Here is a 17,111-nt window from a genome sequence, read left to right on the forward strand (position 1 = left end):
AAAATGTTGCAAGAACATTTAAAATTTAAATATTATGATTTTCTGCTAAAATGATCTAACATTTATTTGCCACTACTCTTTTTGGAGTATTCTTTCTTCTAGTTATACTCCTTCCAATAGGTCACTCAAATTAAAGATTATTACCTAAGCACGGTGTTGGTAAATCAAAGGATGTAATTTAATAAAGCTTCATGATATAAATGAAGCATACTTCGAAGTATTGAACACACCTCACATTAATTTTTTGATATGCTAGGCAACACTTCGAAACTTGCTTGCAAAACAACACAGCTAGAGTTGGAGTGATTTTCTCTTCTTGCTTTGCTCAGTAAACAAATAAGTCAAGATTAAGCATAAATAAGTATTCGAAAGAAGTTCTGCATTAAATAGTTGCACAAAAGAAATTGGTTCTGGTAAAAATCAAAAGACATCAAATTCATTCAATTACCACATATATCAAATAGACATCAGTTTTATCTCACTTAGTTCAATTTTACCTCGCTGCTCAATAAATGTCAAGTGTGAAGAGTCTATTGAAATTAGCCAAAACAGCATTAGAGCAAAATGATCCAGAGGCTGCATTAAATCATGCAAAATCAGTTATAGAATTAGATCCAACTTCATATTATGCATTTGTATTTAGAGGAAAAGCATATCAATTATTAAATGATTTACCAAAAGCTATAACTTCTTTCAAGAGGGCCACTGACATTGAACCAAATAATATACTAGCTTGGAAAGGATATTTTCAAATTGTCAAAAATCAAGATGATTATGAATTATTTTTTGAGGTTTTAACTACATTATGTGAAATATTGATTGATCAAGGAATATCTATTGCCGACGCACTTAAAGATTTAAGGTCGTATGTGGATAAAGAAAGACATAAAAATAATGATAAATTTTATGAATATTATTTAAGGTCAATTTTACCAGGTACAAAATTAGGTGAATTAATTGGATCATCAATTGAAAATCCAGACTTTACATATAAAAAGCTTTTAGACTTTAAACAATCTAAGCTTGAAAAAGAAGTTGTCGGTAGAGTGGCAAAAGAAAGAGTAAAATTTGGTAGAGTCTTAACATTGGATCAAAAAAATCAGCTAGATTCAATAGCTTGGCTGTATCATGAAGATGGTGATATAATGAATCTTTATGAAAACTTCCTAAATGTTTGTGACGATGAAGGGTTAAGGAGAAAATATGAAGAAAAATTTTTAAAATTCAAATATGAATTATTGAAAATAATACCGGAAAAGGAACCATTAATTGAGAATATCAAACAACAAGTTGATGATATGATACTATTGAAAACGACAAGTTTATTCTGCTGGAATTTATATTTTGATTGGAATGATGATAAAACAGTTAATGAAATAAATGAAACTAGAATAATTGAGTATTTACAACTATTTCAAAATGAAGGTTTGGGATTGATATTATTTGCATTTGTAATGAGTGATATATCTCCGTATGACAAAGAAAAGATTGTCAGAGGATTGTCTGGTAAGGGAGAAAAGAATTATACCGTATCCGGAAACGAACCAGAGGAATTGGTTGATGAAGTTGATCATTCACAATATTACTTACCACAAGATGAAGTTTTGGGAGTTATGTTAGAAGGATACACCAAAGCAAAAGGTTCAGTACTTGCGAACAGAATAATAGTGAATTTTTATATACATTTAAGAGAATATCAAGTAGCTTCAGAAAGATGTCGGGAAGGTATTAAAATATTGGCAGATATTCAAAGATCATTTGGATTAGATTTGCAAAACACAAAAGAAGACTTTTTATGTTCATTAGCAATTGTTTATACTTATTACGAAGCCCCTAAAAATTACAATCGTGCTATTCAGTTATATGATAAAATTCTTGAAAGTAATTCAGAAAATGTAAAAGCAAAAGTTGGTAAAGGATTAATTTATGTTGAAAGAGGTGAACTAGTAGAAGCTAAAACTTTACTAGGTGATATAGTTAAAGATTATCCAGATAATCTTGAAGCAGAATCAGAATATTATTGGTGTTTGGTTAAACTTGGTGAATTTGAAGAAGGTCAAACAGGTTTACAGAATTTTGTAGCTAAGATTACAGGTGGAGATTTACATAGTCGTGAAGTCAGAGCAGTTGCTAAATGGAGAATTGCCAAAAGTTTTTACGACGGGGGTGACATCAATGAATGTTATAAATACTTAATTGACTCATTGAAAGATTCCGATCTTTATGCACCATCATATACTTTATTAGGTATATTATTCCAAGAACATTATTCTGATACAGAAAGAGCACAAAAATGTTTTTATAAAGCTTTTGACTTAGATTCAAATGAAATTATAGCAGCCAGATATTTAGTTGAACAAGCAACCGCCAAGAATGAATGGGAGGTTGCAAAAGTTTTAGCAAATAGAGTTGTGACAAATGAAACTTCAAGAAGGTTAATTATGAGAGGCGATACACAGGATCCTTCATGGGCGTATAGAGTATTGGGCTGTGGTGCATTAAACATTCAAGATGATGCAAAGGCAGTAGAGTGGTTTCAAAATGCATTACGTATCAATTCTGGAGATTATGAATGTTGGGTTGGATTAGGTGAAGCATATTTCAATTGTGGTAGATTTGATGCAGCAGCAAAAGTGTTTCAGCATGCACTAACAATGAAAGAAGAACAAGATTGGACTGTGTTGTACATGTTGGGAGTTGTAACTTGTGAAATGAAAGAGTTTAATGAAGGTTTAACTTATTTATATTCAGCTTTAGAATCAAGACCAAATGAGGAATGTATTATTAGTGCAATTTATGAAGCTAACATTGATAATGCTAATAAGTTTATGCAAACTGGATTTTATGGTAGAGCTATTAATGCAATTTCAAAAGCCTTGAGGTTTATTAAACAAGCTGTTGTTTTGAACATGAAATCTCAAAAAGTTTGGAAAGCTCTTGGTGATAGTCTAAAGATGTTTTTGAAAATTCAACATTATATTGATAAAGTACCATTTGACGACATATTTGCAATTTTTGACGAAATAAATTTTGAACATTTTGAGTATCAATTGGCTGATTCAATATCATTGGAAAATGCAAAAACTTATTTGAAAGAGAATAAGAAAGTTGAAACTTTGACATTACTTGTAATTTTATCATTTGCAGCAGCTTTAAACAACTTATCAACAAAAGCAAACAAATCATTAAAAGCAACAGCATTTTACAATTTTGGATTGTCGTTATTAGAAGCCGGTCAATCACTAGACATACCTGAATATCGTGAACTTTCAATTCAATATTTAAAACGTGCCATAAAAATAGAAAATAACAATGCAAATTATTGGATTGCTTTAGGTAATGCATATTTCACCACCAGCCCACAAATTTCACAACATTGTTATATAAAAGCCATAACATTGGAAGTGAAAGATTCAGAAATTTGGGTCAATCTTGCATCTTTATATTTAAAATATGGTGATACTCCATTATCTCAAGAAACATTTTTAAGAGCTCAATCAGTTGCTCCACAAGATGCTCAATCTTGGTTGGGCAATGCGTTAGTTGCTGATATTATAGGAGATGATGAGAAAGCTTCAAATCAATATATTCATGCTTTTACTCTATCAAAGGGAAAATTAGCATTAGCACAATTTTTGTATGGATTATCAGTTGCAAATAGAAGTCAAGGTAGGGATGTAAAAGACATTGAAACAGCACAAGAATTTAGTATAAGTAATCAAGCAATGCAACAATATTTGAAATATTATCCTGATGATGAAACTGCATTAAGTATTGGATTAGTTATTACCGAAAGATGTAAAGATTTTGAAACTGCGTTGGTGATTGGTGAAAAATTGTGTTCATTATATGAAAGAAAATATGAAGAATCAGAAAGTGAAACCATATTAGAAAAATTTGCATTAACTAAAAGTCAATTGGCTAGATTATATCTTGCATTAGGACAATATGATAAAGCAGTAGAAGAAGCTCAAACAGCAATGGAATTAGATCCAGAATCGGAAACTATAGAATTATCAACTAGAATAACTTTAGGGTTGTGTTATTTCTTCCAAAATAAATTTGAAGAATCCATAGATCAATTGAAGATCATATTACAAAAATATTCAGAATCATCAATTATAATAACATTAATTTCTCAAATATTATATTCTCATAATACACCAGAATCAAAACAAGCATCAATTGATCAATTATTTTCTCACATTGAAAAGAACGGGTCGTCTTTATTAATAGTATTAACATTAGGTGCAATATCATTAGTTGATAATTTACCAGAATATTATGAAGCAATAAAGGAAGAACTATTAGGATTAGACCTTAATGAAATAATAGGAGATTCATCAAGACAAATACCCCACTTAATTGAAGAAATTAACAAGAGGATAGGAACTGAAGATTCTCAAATATGGAGTAGATATGCTTTTATGTTCCCCTTTAGTTTTAATATTTGGAAAAATATCAACACTGAAATGTCAATCCAAGTTTTGAACTTAGCTGATAACAAATTAACTGGTGATGAATATTCCACGGCAATGTTTAAAACTGGTAAATTAAGAAATATTCAACGTAGTTTATTATTAAATCCAAATTTTGAGAATTGGTCAAAAGTATTTACATAATTGAATAAAGAACTAGAATTATAGAAATCGGTTTCCGTTATTGTAGATTATTTCTTTATTTTTACTCTAGTTTGACTCTTGTTCAGTTAAGCAAATTATTTTTGATGAGTTCTTGCTTCAAAAATATGTCAAAGTTTTTCAAATAAGAAAATAAAGTTGCGCTATTTTTTGAAAGCGAATTTATCAATTGTTTTTTTTAGTTATGATTACCCCTTAATTTTTTTATATTACCACCTAACTATATTTTTAATTTATTTCATCGAATGGCAACCAAATCGAACTGGCAATTATATCTTCAAATTACCACAATACAAACAATTCTTGTCATATCATCATATAAAACATTGTATTAGAGTTAATTAGACGGTATATGCTTTAAAGTTACATTTATCATAGAATTTATAGATCAATCGTACAATCAGAATGGGATTGTTTTCAAAAAAGAAATCAACTTCTCCACAGTTACCAACTAATAATAATATACAACAAGAGTTAAAACTAACAAGATCAAACGACTCCGTAAAATCAGGATCATCAATCACAAGTGGCGAAAAAGTTAAAAATTTATTCAAGAGTAATAAATCCAAAAATAATGATGTTAATAATATAACTTCAGATTTACAAAGTACTAGTCTAAACCCACATGCTCAAAGTTCGTCATCATTAACCATTGACCATAGTGATGATGGAAATATACCCAATCGGTTCAAAAAAAGAGTAAGCACAATAATAGAAAATGAAGACAACACAACAGACGATGACGAAAATTCAACAGATGATGAAAATCACCAAGAATCAACAACAAGTGAATCAGAAGTAGATCTAGAAGAAGAATATGAAGAAGATCATTTACATCCAATAAAACCCAAGTATGATTCAACACATCATGATTTAGCTCAACAATTATCAACAATAATGGATTATTGTGGTCTTAAGACAAATTCCAATCATTTAACTGAAGAAGCAAATAAAGAAAGTCAAAAAACTTATCTGTTATTAGATTCTGAAAATAAAATTATGAAATTACCTAAAAATTTTAAAAATTATGAATCAGTTATTGGTCAATATCAAATTCAACTAATTAAAAATTTAAGTACCAAAATTGAGAATTTAGTTGAAACTAAGAATTTTTCAATTATAACTTGTAATAAATCATTGTATCAAAGGTACGGAGTTATTAGAAACGTTGTTGGAAAGGGAGCTTATGGGTTAATCAAAATTATAAATCCAGATGTAAATGATAAAACCAAGTTATCAAATTTACCAACTTCATTAGGCAAAACATTATATGTTGTAAAAGAACTTTCAAGAAGAAAAGATGAAAAGTCAAATCAATACATAGAAAGAATTTTAAGTGAATTTGTAATATCATCAACATTAAATAATCGAAATATCATAGAAACAGTTGATTTAATGGGGACTTTCGTAGATTCAAATTTAAGATTAAGTCAAGTTATGCAATGTAGCCAAGGTGGTGATTTATTTTCTTACTTATTAACTGGTTATAATATAAACAATAAGGCTGTTGATTTTATGTCATTATATGAAGTTGATTGTTTCCTAAAGCAAATTTCAAGAGGATTAAAATATATGCATAATCATGGAGTTTCACATTGTGATTTAAAACTAGAGAATATTTTATTAACTTATGAACCACAACCTCAAGCTGATTGTAAAACTAAGATAACGTTGAAATTAAGTGATTTTGGAAAATCTTTTGTGTTTAGGACAGCTTATGATGATAAAGAACAACTTATCAATGGTAATCAAGGTCTAATTGGTTCAGGACCATATATACCCCCAGAAGAATATGTATGTGTGAAAAATAAGACAGATTATTCATCATTACAAAAAGATTATTGGGCTTTAGGAATAATAGCATTAGTTTTGTTAAATTTAAGAAGACATTATTATTCAGGTATTAAAAATGGAGCATATAGATCTGGGAATAAATTAATTGGTGGTAGTGATACTTATGGTTATAGTACTGGATATTTATGGGAGACAACTGAATTAAAAAGTAGTAAATCATATAAAGATAAAGTATTTAATGAATATGCTCAAAAAAGAATGATGGCTGATTATGATAGTAAAACAAAAGAATGGTTAATACAGAAAAAAGGAACATTTACACCTATAAATAATATATGTTTACCTATAAAAAGAGTAAATAAGAATAATGAAAGTGATGATAATTCAAGCTCGAGTGTTGATGAAACAGTAAATGAAGAACAACTGGAAGAGATTGAAGAAGGTAGTGAATTAAACGAGCTAAGAGTTATGTGTATTTATAAATTACTTGATATAAATCCTTCAACTAGATTATCAGTTGATGAGTTTTTGAAAAGTGATTGGATGACTTCTACAGAAGCTTGTGTATAGACTGATTAGAGTGTAAAGATACAATTTATATATCATTAGTTATACATTAATAATTAAGAGCTTTTAATTAACAAAGGTTTATATGTATATATATTAAAAATCTTCAAACAGTTCATGATAAGGATCATCCACTCCAGAAATACCATAATCTAAATCTTTATCTTCAGGGTATCTATCAAATTGTGAAGTATCTCCTACTCCAGAAGTAATTGGAGGTTCATAAGGAGTTTCAATATCCCTACTTAATAATCTTTCCCATATAACTTCTTTAAACCATTGATGATTTTTAACATCATTTGAACCACCTTGTAAATTTCCTAATCTTTGAGTTAAATCTTTTACTATTAATTTTTGTAATAAATCCAAAATATCTGGTGGTAAATAATCAGGATATGTTATTGTACCATTTAAAATGTTTTCATAAGTTTTCATTGGTGTTGGATCATAAAATGGGGTATAACCAGTTAACATTTCAAATATTAATATACCAAATGACCACCAATCAACTGATTTATTATATGGTTTTGTTGCAACAACTTCAGGAGCTATATAATCAGGTGTACCACACAATGTAAAAGTAACATCACTTACTTCTTTAGCAAATCCAAAATCAGTTAATTTAATATGACCATTTTTATCCAACAAGATATTTTCAGGTTTTAAATCTCTATATATAATATCTAAATTATGTAAATATTCAATAGCTAAAAATGCTTCTGCTGCATAAAATTTAGCTACTGGAGTTGGAAATCTTTGAGATTTTCTAAGTAATGAAAATAATTCACCACCTTCTATATAATCCATAATCATAAATAAATTATGACAATCTTGAAATGTACCCCACATTCGTATTATAAATGGATGTTGTGCTAATTTCAACATACGACGTTCATCATTTGTATGTTCTACTTGTTTCATATTTACTACTCTTTCCTTTTTTAAAACTTTCATGGCATAAAAACGTCCATTATGAATTGATCTAGTTAGATGAACTCTTCCAAATGATCCTGTTCCTAAAGTTCTTAATATTTGAAAATCATTTAAATTGTATTTTCCCTTTGTGGTTGTGTCTTTGTGTGCATGTCTTGATATTTTTTTGGTTAATGAAGTAGTTGAATTGTTATGAGAATACTGTTGTTGAGTAGGTATATTATTATTATTTAATGACGTGTTCGTACTGTTATATTGTTGTTGTGTTATTCCATTCTGATTATAGTTATTGTTGTAGTTGTTGTTATTATCTAGTGAAGGTGAGGTTGACGCATATATATTTTGTTGTTGTTGTTGTTGTTTATTAGTTAGTTCATTTATATTCATTTCATTTAGTGGCTTTGAAGTTGACTCTTGTTGTGACATAATGTAGTGAATTTTGTTTGAAAATTAGTGTTTATAATGATCTTTGATTTATTGACTCTAGTTTTGACGATATTGAATGATTTCTTTGACGAAGTTCTTATTTGAATTTTTTGAAAAATTTAGAAATGTATTAATTATTATTATATTTTTCCGTGGGGTCTTATTTACAAGTGAAAATTTATAAGTTGGCGGTCTGTTATTGATAATTATACTATTTATTGTCTGTAATGCTAATATTGATTGAATAGTTCTTTAAGATATATTTGACTGTTCTATTTAATATATTAATTGATTATCTTCAAAATAACTAAAACTTGATGTTGAAATAAATTATTTTGTTCTTTTTGTATAACTTTTTTTTAAATAAAAAAAGACGTTTAAAATTTTATAGTAATATTAATTTTTTATATTATGTATGTATCAATACTTAATAATAATTAATATTAATAATTGTTTAAAAAGAGAAATATTTTGTATTATGAGTTTTGTATTGTATTCTACATAATAATAAGCTCATGTAACTTACCTAAATACAAGTATATACAAAAGAATATATGCATAATTCGAAGCTATATATTAAAATCTTTAATCGTCAATTACCGAAGCTTTCTCATAATTAGTTCATAAAATATTTAATAATAATTATTTGGGTCTATGCGGCACAAACAAAAAATAATAATTTAAAAAAGCATTCCGCCAGCAAAAGATTATAATTAAAACTAAAAAAATTTTCAGATAAATTGAACAAGAGATTAGGAAGACTTTTAATAAACTTAAGTTAAACATTAGACAATAGCTCTAAACTTTTTAGATTTATTAACTAAATTTAAAAGTACTAAAAGTTTAACTAAATTCTTTAAATATTATTATTATTATTATTAAAGGTAGTGTAAATTGTACCAATTTATTTGTGTCTCAAAAATTTATAAAAATAATTTCTAATACAAAAAAAGAAATTTATAACAAATAAATAATTATCATACTTTTAGAATGTCAAAATACTTGAGAAAATCAAGAAACTCTTAAATGTTAGCTTCAAATTATCGATTTGATTTGAAGCAATTATAGGTATCACAAATCTATGGATATCTAATTGTTTGACCATAATTAAATGGACTTAACACTGATTCACTTTTCCGCAAAATTTCTTTTTTCCTATATACTTTATTAGTTATGTAATGTATTCAATTATACGTCATTGAAAAAAAATTGATGGTGAAGTAGTACGTTATTGATACGTTTCTTGTTTCACGAGTCCCGAGAGAATTATTCAAGATTTTGGCGAAGTATTACAGAGAACTAGTACATTTACTCAAAAGACAATTTTATGATTCAAAATTTATTTCACTGACAAGTTGTTGGATATAAAATAAACTTATTTCTCATCATGCAAATGTTAAGATATTTTTCGATATTGTGTCGTGTTGTTAATTGAAGTGATGTATTGAAAAAAAGAAAAAGCAATTTTAGATTTTGATACAATTATCATATTAATTTCGTTAAGGGGTAATCAGTTTAATTTTTATTTTTTTGCAGTTCAATAGATATTAGTTGGTCATTAAAAAACTCATGACTTGTTAGGAAAGTAGTTTTGTCTAGACTTAATTATTGTCATAGAATAGAGGTGGCAAAATTAATTCCAGACACATTTCAAAAGGACGCATATCAATTGCATTTTGCATTCGAAAAGGAAGCTAATTTGGAATCACAGCCACTAAAATAATATGAAAAAGTTAAAAAAATTCCTGTGAGCGCTTGAACGCTTGATGAACATCATCACCTACCAGTGCCGTCGTAAGACGCTTTTCATAACTAATTTCAGGTCGTATATGTATACTAATATAGCAAATCAATTTAGTTATCAATTTTTTTTTGTGTCTTCATACAGATTTTAAAGTTTTTTCTTATAATTTTGTTTTGTGTATATGCATATAAATAGTTCACTAATGCAAAAAGAAATTCAATTGTTAAAAGTTTTTCCGAGACATATAACCAACTTTAATCTATATTTAAATTCCTCAAAAGTTTATCGGTAATTCTAAATGCATCATTGAGTACTTATGCGTCTCAGTGAAATTCAATTAAATCTATTTCCGTTGTCTTTTAAAATCGCGTGATCTTTAAAAGTTATGTTTCAAAATTTGAGATCTAATTAAAGGGCTCAAATTAGTGCGAACAGAAATTGCTCGATGAAAACTGGGACTGTTATTTACTGTCTTTTTTGGTGGATAATCATTAGGAACAAAATACTTAAGTCATACAGGTATATTCTCAAGTATCTTCTTATATAGATTTACTTTGTTCTGCTATTTCCAGAATTTTTTGTATAAGTACACGAAAATTTCAACACTATTTATATGCAGTAATTATGTCACATACTTTACCTTTTATTTACAAATTTAGAGTTTATCTTCTTGTAAGTAATTTATATTAATAGAAAAATTTAAAAGAAAATTTAAGTTAGAGAGGATCTATTTAAAAAGTCTAGAACTAAATTCAAATCCCAAAAAATACAAAATGCCATGTCTATTAAAATGACCACTCGAAACTATAAAATCTATGTAAATATAGAAACAAAATTTGTTAAAATCACTTGAAAAAGTGACCGAAATAAGTTTAATACAGAATTAAAAAATGATGAATAAATATCTTGAAATTTAAATGACTGAGTTTTTCTACTTTTACTTAGTTTAAAAAAAGAAACTTATTATTGTGAAAACACCAGCAAAAATTGAAACTAATCCAACATTATTATATGAAGCATCACCAGCATAAGTTGAAACTTGAGCGGCAATAGCACCACTAGATTCAGCAGCAACAATAACTGGAGAACCTGATGCAGCAGCTTGAGCAACTACGTTAGTAGTTTGAGTTAATGGACAATAAGTAGTATAAGAAGTTCCTTCTGATTCAATAACAGTTAATCCAGTAGTATAAGTGACTTGTTCATAATTACCTGCATTGTAAGTTGATGTAACTAAAACAGTTTGAGCAATAGCTTCTTCTGAAGTTAATGGACAATATGTGGTATAAATAGTTTCTCCTTCTGTTATTGTGGTTAATCCAGTAGCATATGAAGAAACTGGAGTACAATGACCTTCATGACATGATGTTATGGTAATAATTGTAGTTCCAACGGCTTCAGCATTATGTTCAGTAGTTAATGGACAATAAGTTGTATAAGTAGTATCAACTTCGGTGATTGTTTTAATACCAGTTGGGTAAGATGAAACTGGTGAACATTTACCTTCATGACATGAAGTTATAGTTACAATTGTAGTACCTATTTCTTCAATAGTACTTTCTCCAGCAGCAGTTAATGGACAATAAGTTGTATAAGTAGTATCGATTTCAGTAATTGTTGTTACTCCAGTGACAAAAGTTGAAGCAGCTGTACAAACACCTCCTTTACATGATGAGATTGTTACTGTTGTTTTTTCGATAGCTGTTTCGGTTGATAATTCATTTGAACCTGAACCTGATCCTTCGCCATTTGATCCATTACCGTTTGAACCTGATCCTTCACCATTTGATCCTTCACCATTTGAACCTGACCCTTCACCAGTTGAGCCTTTACCACCATTTGATCCATTTCCATTTGATCCATTACCATTTGATCCTGAGCCATTTGAACCTGAACCGTTTGAACCTGAGCCTTCATTTGAACCTGAAGGAATAGATGAAGTAATAGCAATAGGATAAGTAGTAGTAACAGGTCCAGTAGTAATTGGTCCACTACCTGGAGTTGTAATAATAGGACCACTATCAGATTTACCACCACCATTAGTTAATGAAGCTTCACCAGTAGCTATAGATTCACCATTTATTATAGAATTAGCAGGAGTTGATGATGAAGCTGAAGAATTACTCCATACAAATTTTGATGAAGGTAATACTGCAACACTTGAAGAATTTGAAAAATCAAATGATCCAATAGCTAATGCTACTGAAGTGAATAATGTAATCGATAATGATTTCATTTTTGTAATTTATTTTATTATATTAAACGAGTGAATAAAATAGTTGGTTTGAGTTTATTTAAAGGAGTGACTGGATATTGTAAAAACTAAACTTGAAAAGAAATTGAAAGGATATTGAGATATATATATTATTTCCAAATTCATATTATGATCAAAAGCAGAATAACAAAGCCCATTCGTAAATGAATTTGTAGGCGTCTAACGCCAATATCAATTATTGTCCATCTGTATATGTACAAAAAGATATGGTGTTTTACAATTCATGTATTGTAGATCTATTATTATAATGTTTAATTTTGTGTTTCAAAATGACATATTATATTTTTCATTTTTTATTATGTGAAGTTCGTAAAATCGTAAAATCGTGAAATATTTTATTATACTTACTAATTTTTTTTTTTTTAAGTTAAGATTTTTAATTTTATTCTATTTTTTTTAATTTTCCACTTTTTGTACTCTCCCCCCTTTGAAAGTTTAAAAATTTAGCCTAAATTTTAATAATTTAACCTAATTTGGATACTATTGTATAATGTCCCCCTTAATTACCAAGAAAATTGAATTCAAATTCATCGTTAGATCTGAAATCTAGAATTTAGAGCCAATTTATTGATATGATCTTTAGTGTTTAGAGTTTTTAGATCTTTTGTTTTGATCAGAAGACTAGTTTGCAATTATCTGTCAGTTTGTTATGAATTCGTACAACTTACATTTAATTATGCATGAACCAAGTTTGCTATTTGGTTCAATTTCTTATTAAAAATGTTTTCATTCTATCAAACTTGAGAATTATTAGATACGAATTACTTGATATATATAATGAATTTCCAAATTTGTAATAATTCGTAATTATGAGAATTGATTGACGTGAATCTTTCAACGATCTAGGTGGATGATCTAGGCCTCTATGATTTTGTGAATAATAAAATTAAAGTCCTTATTGTTGACATAAAATCAATTTGTTAATGCAGATTGTATTAAGTATAAATTTAAAAAACACGTTAAATTTTAATTTAGTTTCAGAATTAAACTTAATTTAGAAATTACGAAAAAAATGTTTAATTGATTAAGAGGCTTTTATATTCCTGTGTCGCGTGAAATTTTGTAGTATTGAAATTGATTTCAATATCCAATAGAATAAATTTTTGAGTAAAATTAATTTGATTCAAGTGACTCACTGAATATAATATAAAATAGTAATTCTAATTTTGAAAAAATGAGTATTCGGTTAATATTAGGTGTCCTGTAGTTATTAAAAAAAAAATTATTATTAATATTAATGTTAATATTTTTTGTTTTTTGATATTGAGATTTAGGGAGTAGTTTTAGTTGTATTTGATAGTAAACAATGTAGACAATTTTTAGTTTCGTACATTTAGGTACGGGACAAGGATTACTGAGAATAAAGTATCGATGGAGAGCTCCAGAAAATGACATATTAAAGTCAGTATAAAATTAAGAAGAATGTAGATCGAATAAAGCTATACGAACTAGTCAAACTATAAATTGAGATTTATGAAAAAGATAAACGAATTTAAATTAAATCGAGATAATTGAGAACAAGTAACAGGTAATTGATGAAATAAACCGAAATGAAAACATTGTAAAAAAATTGAAACCTTCGTAACAAACAATCTCGAGAAAAGAAGATTTTTTTTAAAAGTTCAATAGCATTAAATAAAAGCACCAAATATAGCAAATAATCCAGCAAGTATTGAAACAACAAAAGTAGATCCAGAACCTTCTTGAACTGTAACAGCACCAGACGCATGGGATCCAACTATGGTTGATTCTGATATTGATGGAGCAGCAACTGTTGGTGCTGGTGTCCAAGAAACATATGAAGTATATCCAGTAGCAGATTTAGTAACAACAGACCAACCAGTTGTAAAAGTATGAGCTTCACCGCCTGCAGCTGTTGATTTAATAACTGTAGTTGGGACTTCAGTAGGACAATACGTTGTATATGTTTTTGCTCCTTCAGTAACAATGCTGTAACCAGTAGTGTATGTATGAACAATACCTCCTTCGGTAGATTCAATAATAGTATTTGGAACACTTAATGGGCAATAAGTAGTGTAGATTGTTTCTGCTTCTGAAATATATTTATAACCTGAAGTATGAACGTATGTTGAACCTTCTGAAACACTAGTAATATAGGTTATTTCATATTCACTTGATAATGGACAATAAGTTGTATATGTTGTAAAATCATTTGAGATTGTTGTTAAACCAGTAGTAAGAGTTGAAATTGGAGTACAATGACCTTCAGAACATGACGTAATTGTAACGACAGTTTTTGATGCAGCCTCGATGGTTTCTTTATCAGTTGATAATGGGCAATAAGTTGTATAAGTAGTTTCGGCTTCAGTAATTGTAGTTAATCCTGTTGTAAGAGTTGCAGCAGCTGAACAACGACCTTCACTACATGATGTGATTGTGAGTGTTACTTCTTTTGGACTTGAACCTGATCCACTTCCTGATCCACTTCCTGAACCACTGCCTGATCCACTACCTGATCCACTACCTGATCCACTTCCTGATCCACTTCCTGATCCACTACCTGATCCACTACCTGATCCACTACCTGATCCTGTGCTTGGACCAGTTGAGTTTGACCATGCAAAACCTGAAGAACTAGCTGGTAAGACTGGAACACTTGATGAAATTGGGCCAACACTGATTGAAGAAATTGAAGCTGGTTTAGCAGAAGAAATAGGAGCTATAACATCAGATGGTTTAGGTGATTGAACAATTACACTTGATAAACCTGATGAAATTGGTGGTGGTTGAATAACTTCACTTGAAAAGCCCGGAACTGAAATGACTATAGCACTTGATGGTGCGCCTGGTGCAATTGAAATTGCAACGTTTGAAGCTGGTGGAGCTGGAGCAACATTTGATGAAGCTGGTGGAGCTGGTGCTACGTTTGAAGAAGCTGGTGGAGCTGGAGCAACGTTTGATGAAGCTGGTGGAGCTGGTGCTACGTTTGAAGAAGCTGGTGGAGCTGGAGCAACATTTGATGAAGCTGGTGGAGCTGGTGCAACATTTGATGAGGATGGTGGAGCTGGAACAACATTTGATGAAGCTGGTGGAGCTGGAACAACATTTGATGAAGCTGGTGGAGCTGGAGCAACATTTGAAGAAGCTGGTGGAGCTGGAGCAACATTTGATGAAGCTGGTGGAGCTGGAGCAACAATTGAAGATGCTGGTGGGTTTGGTTGATTTGGAGGCTTTGGAGTAACGTTAATACAAAAATAAGCTGCAAATTGTTCGGGAGTTAAAAATGCAACATCTTCACCACATTCAGAAAAACATTTTTGATTTAATGTATAATAATCACTAGTTACATCTAAACTACAGGTACATTCTGCTGTAACAGTTTCTGATCCACAATAATTTTGAGCAAATACAATAGCTTGTTTACAATTGTCATTTTGTTTAGTACAATCATCAATTGAATCTCTTTTATCAAAAACTGAGTTTGATTTTGGAAATGATGGAATAGCTAAAGCAATTGATATGAAATAAGTAGTTGAAAGTAATTTCATTTTAGTTGAAAAGCGAGTGAATAATGATTTGTGGATATGTTAATTGTAAAAATAGAATACTTCAACTTTATAAAGTCATGAATTTAAAGAATATTTATGTTATATTAATAGCTGGATCTGTCATATAAAGTTTATGAATGGGGAAGGCATTTTGAAACATTATAGCTTGCGTTTCATTGATAAGAACCTCACCTTTACAACTCAAATAAGGCTAACTATTGATCAATCAATGCAATAAATATATTAATATATTGATTGATTTACGAAATTCCATAGCAAGCACTAATCAATTGAAATTGAAATTTTGAGACAAAACTCAATATGCATGTGCATATTTTGTTATAACTTTGAAAAACTTCGGAATTGAGTTTGTCTATCAAAATAGAAATCTTGCGTAATATTATCACCCGCTTCAATAGTCTTTTTTGATGTTTTTCATTAAAGTTTACCATGCATGAATCAATCAATTTCAAGTTTTACGAATTAGTTCGGAAAATATGATTGAAAAATGAAAACCATACTTTTTCTTCTCTGACATTTTTGATTGAATTTTTCAACAAAAAAATTATTTTAGCAAACCAAACAAGTATTAGATACTTTCTTAAGTTAATTTGCAAGTATTATATAACAATATGGTGTTTGTAAAAAGACTTATTAATGATTGAAATACGATAAGACTAAAAAATTTGCAATAATAAGCCAATTCTAATTTTAGTCTAAATTTACGAGAAAGTTTTGTTTATTCAATCAAAAATTAGGGGGGTTTTAAGTTTCGAGTATATTGTTATAAGTTAAAAGGCAAAAAGAATAAAAAGTAATTAAGTAATTGAAATAGATGTAATGTCAAAATGTAAACATTCACTAATCTGTTGATTAAAACTCTTTTTATAGAAAGTTTCACTATCAAAAATCAAAAACACTCCACAAAAAAGCGCAATTGAAAAGATTATTTTAAATGACTTATGTGAGGGTTCTCTTGTACAAACCCTTTTTTGTTTATCAATTATATTAGCCTGAGTAATAAACAAGTAAAGGATTAAGGCTAATAGAAGGTAAAATAGACATTTAAACTGTTGTATGATTTTTCGTAACTAATATCCAAATTTGGAGGAAAAAAATAGTGCATAATCTTTATAAATAGTTAATAATCTTGGTGAATCTTCCAAAAAGCCAAATTCTGCACAGGTTATTTGTGATGTAAATTAAAACTGTTAGACTGTTTT

The 17,111-nt window shown here is 29.0% G+C and overlaps 5 protein-coding genes across 5 annotated transcripts; 2 read left to right on the plus strand and 3 right to left on the minus strand. All coding sequences in view use genetic code 12, as the record gives it.

Moving 5' to 3' along the window:
* Positions 1–512: 512 nt before the first annotated feature.
* SKI3 (SKI complex subunit tetratricopeptide repeat protein) lies at positions 513–4,622 on the plus strand (the record flags this gene model as incomplete). The annotated part of the gene is made up of 1 exon (XM_051764958.1): positions 513–4,622. One exon carries the CDS (start codon positions 513–515, stop codon positions 4,620–4,622), a length of 4,110 nt encoding a protein of 1,369 aa, XP_051618319.1.
* Positions 4,623–5,045: 423 nt separating this feature from the next.
* Positions 5,046–7,004, plus strand: KGF54_004278 (HAL5; the record flags this gene model as incomplete). Its single annotated transcript, XM_051764959.1, has 1 exon — positions 5,046–7,004. One exon carries the CDS (start codon positions 5,046–5,048, stop codon positions 7,002–7,004), a length of 1,959 nt encoding a protein of 652 aa, XP_051618320.1.
* A 93-nt stretch (positions 7,005–7,097) lies between these two features.
* On the minus strand, positions 7,098–8,360 carry TPK1 (cAMP-dependent protein kinase catalytic subunit TPK1; the record flags this gene model as incomplete). Its single annotated transcript, XM_051764960.1, has 1 exon — positions 7,098–8,360. One exon carries the CDS (start codon positions 8,358–8,360, stop codon positions 7,098–7,100), a length of 1,263 nt encoding a protein of 420 aa, XP_051618321.1.
* Positions 8,361–11,050: 2,690 nt separating this feature from the next.
* On the minus strand, positions 11,051–12,340 carry KGF54_004280 (uncharacterized protein; the record flags this gene model as incomplete). Its single annotated transcript, XM_051764962.1, has 1 exon — positions 11,051–12,340. One exon carries the CDS (start codon positions 12,338–12,340, stop codon positions 11,051–11,053), a length of 1,290 nt encoding a protein of 429 aa, XP_051618322.1.
* A 1,670-nt stretch (positions 12,341–14,010) lies between these two features.
* On the minus strand, positions 14,011–15,888 carry KGF54_004281 (uncharacterized protein; the record flags this gene model as incomplete). The annotated part of the gene is made up of 1 exon (XM_051764963.1): positions 14,011–15,888. The coding sequence occupies one exon, from the start codon at positions 15,886–15,888 to the stop codon at positions 14,011–14,013; it is 1,878 nt and encodes a 625-aa protein (XP_051618323.1).
* Between the last annotated feature and the right edge of the window lie 1,223 nt (positions 15,889–17,111).

This window comes from Candida jiufengensis (genome assembly GCF_024610255.1).
Source record: "Candida jiufengensis strain CBS 10846 chromosome Unknown scaffold1, whole genome shotgun sequence".
Taxonomy (NCBI): Eukaryota; Fungi; Ascomycota; class Pichiomycetes; order Serinales; family Debaryomycetaceae; genus Lodderomyces; species Lodderomyces jiufengensis.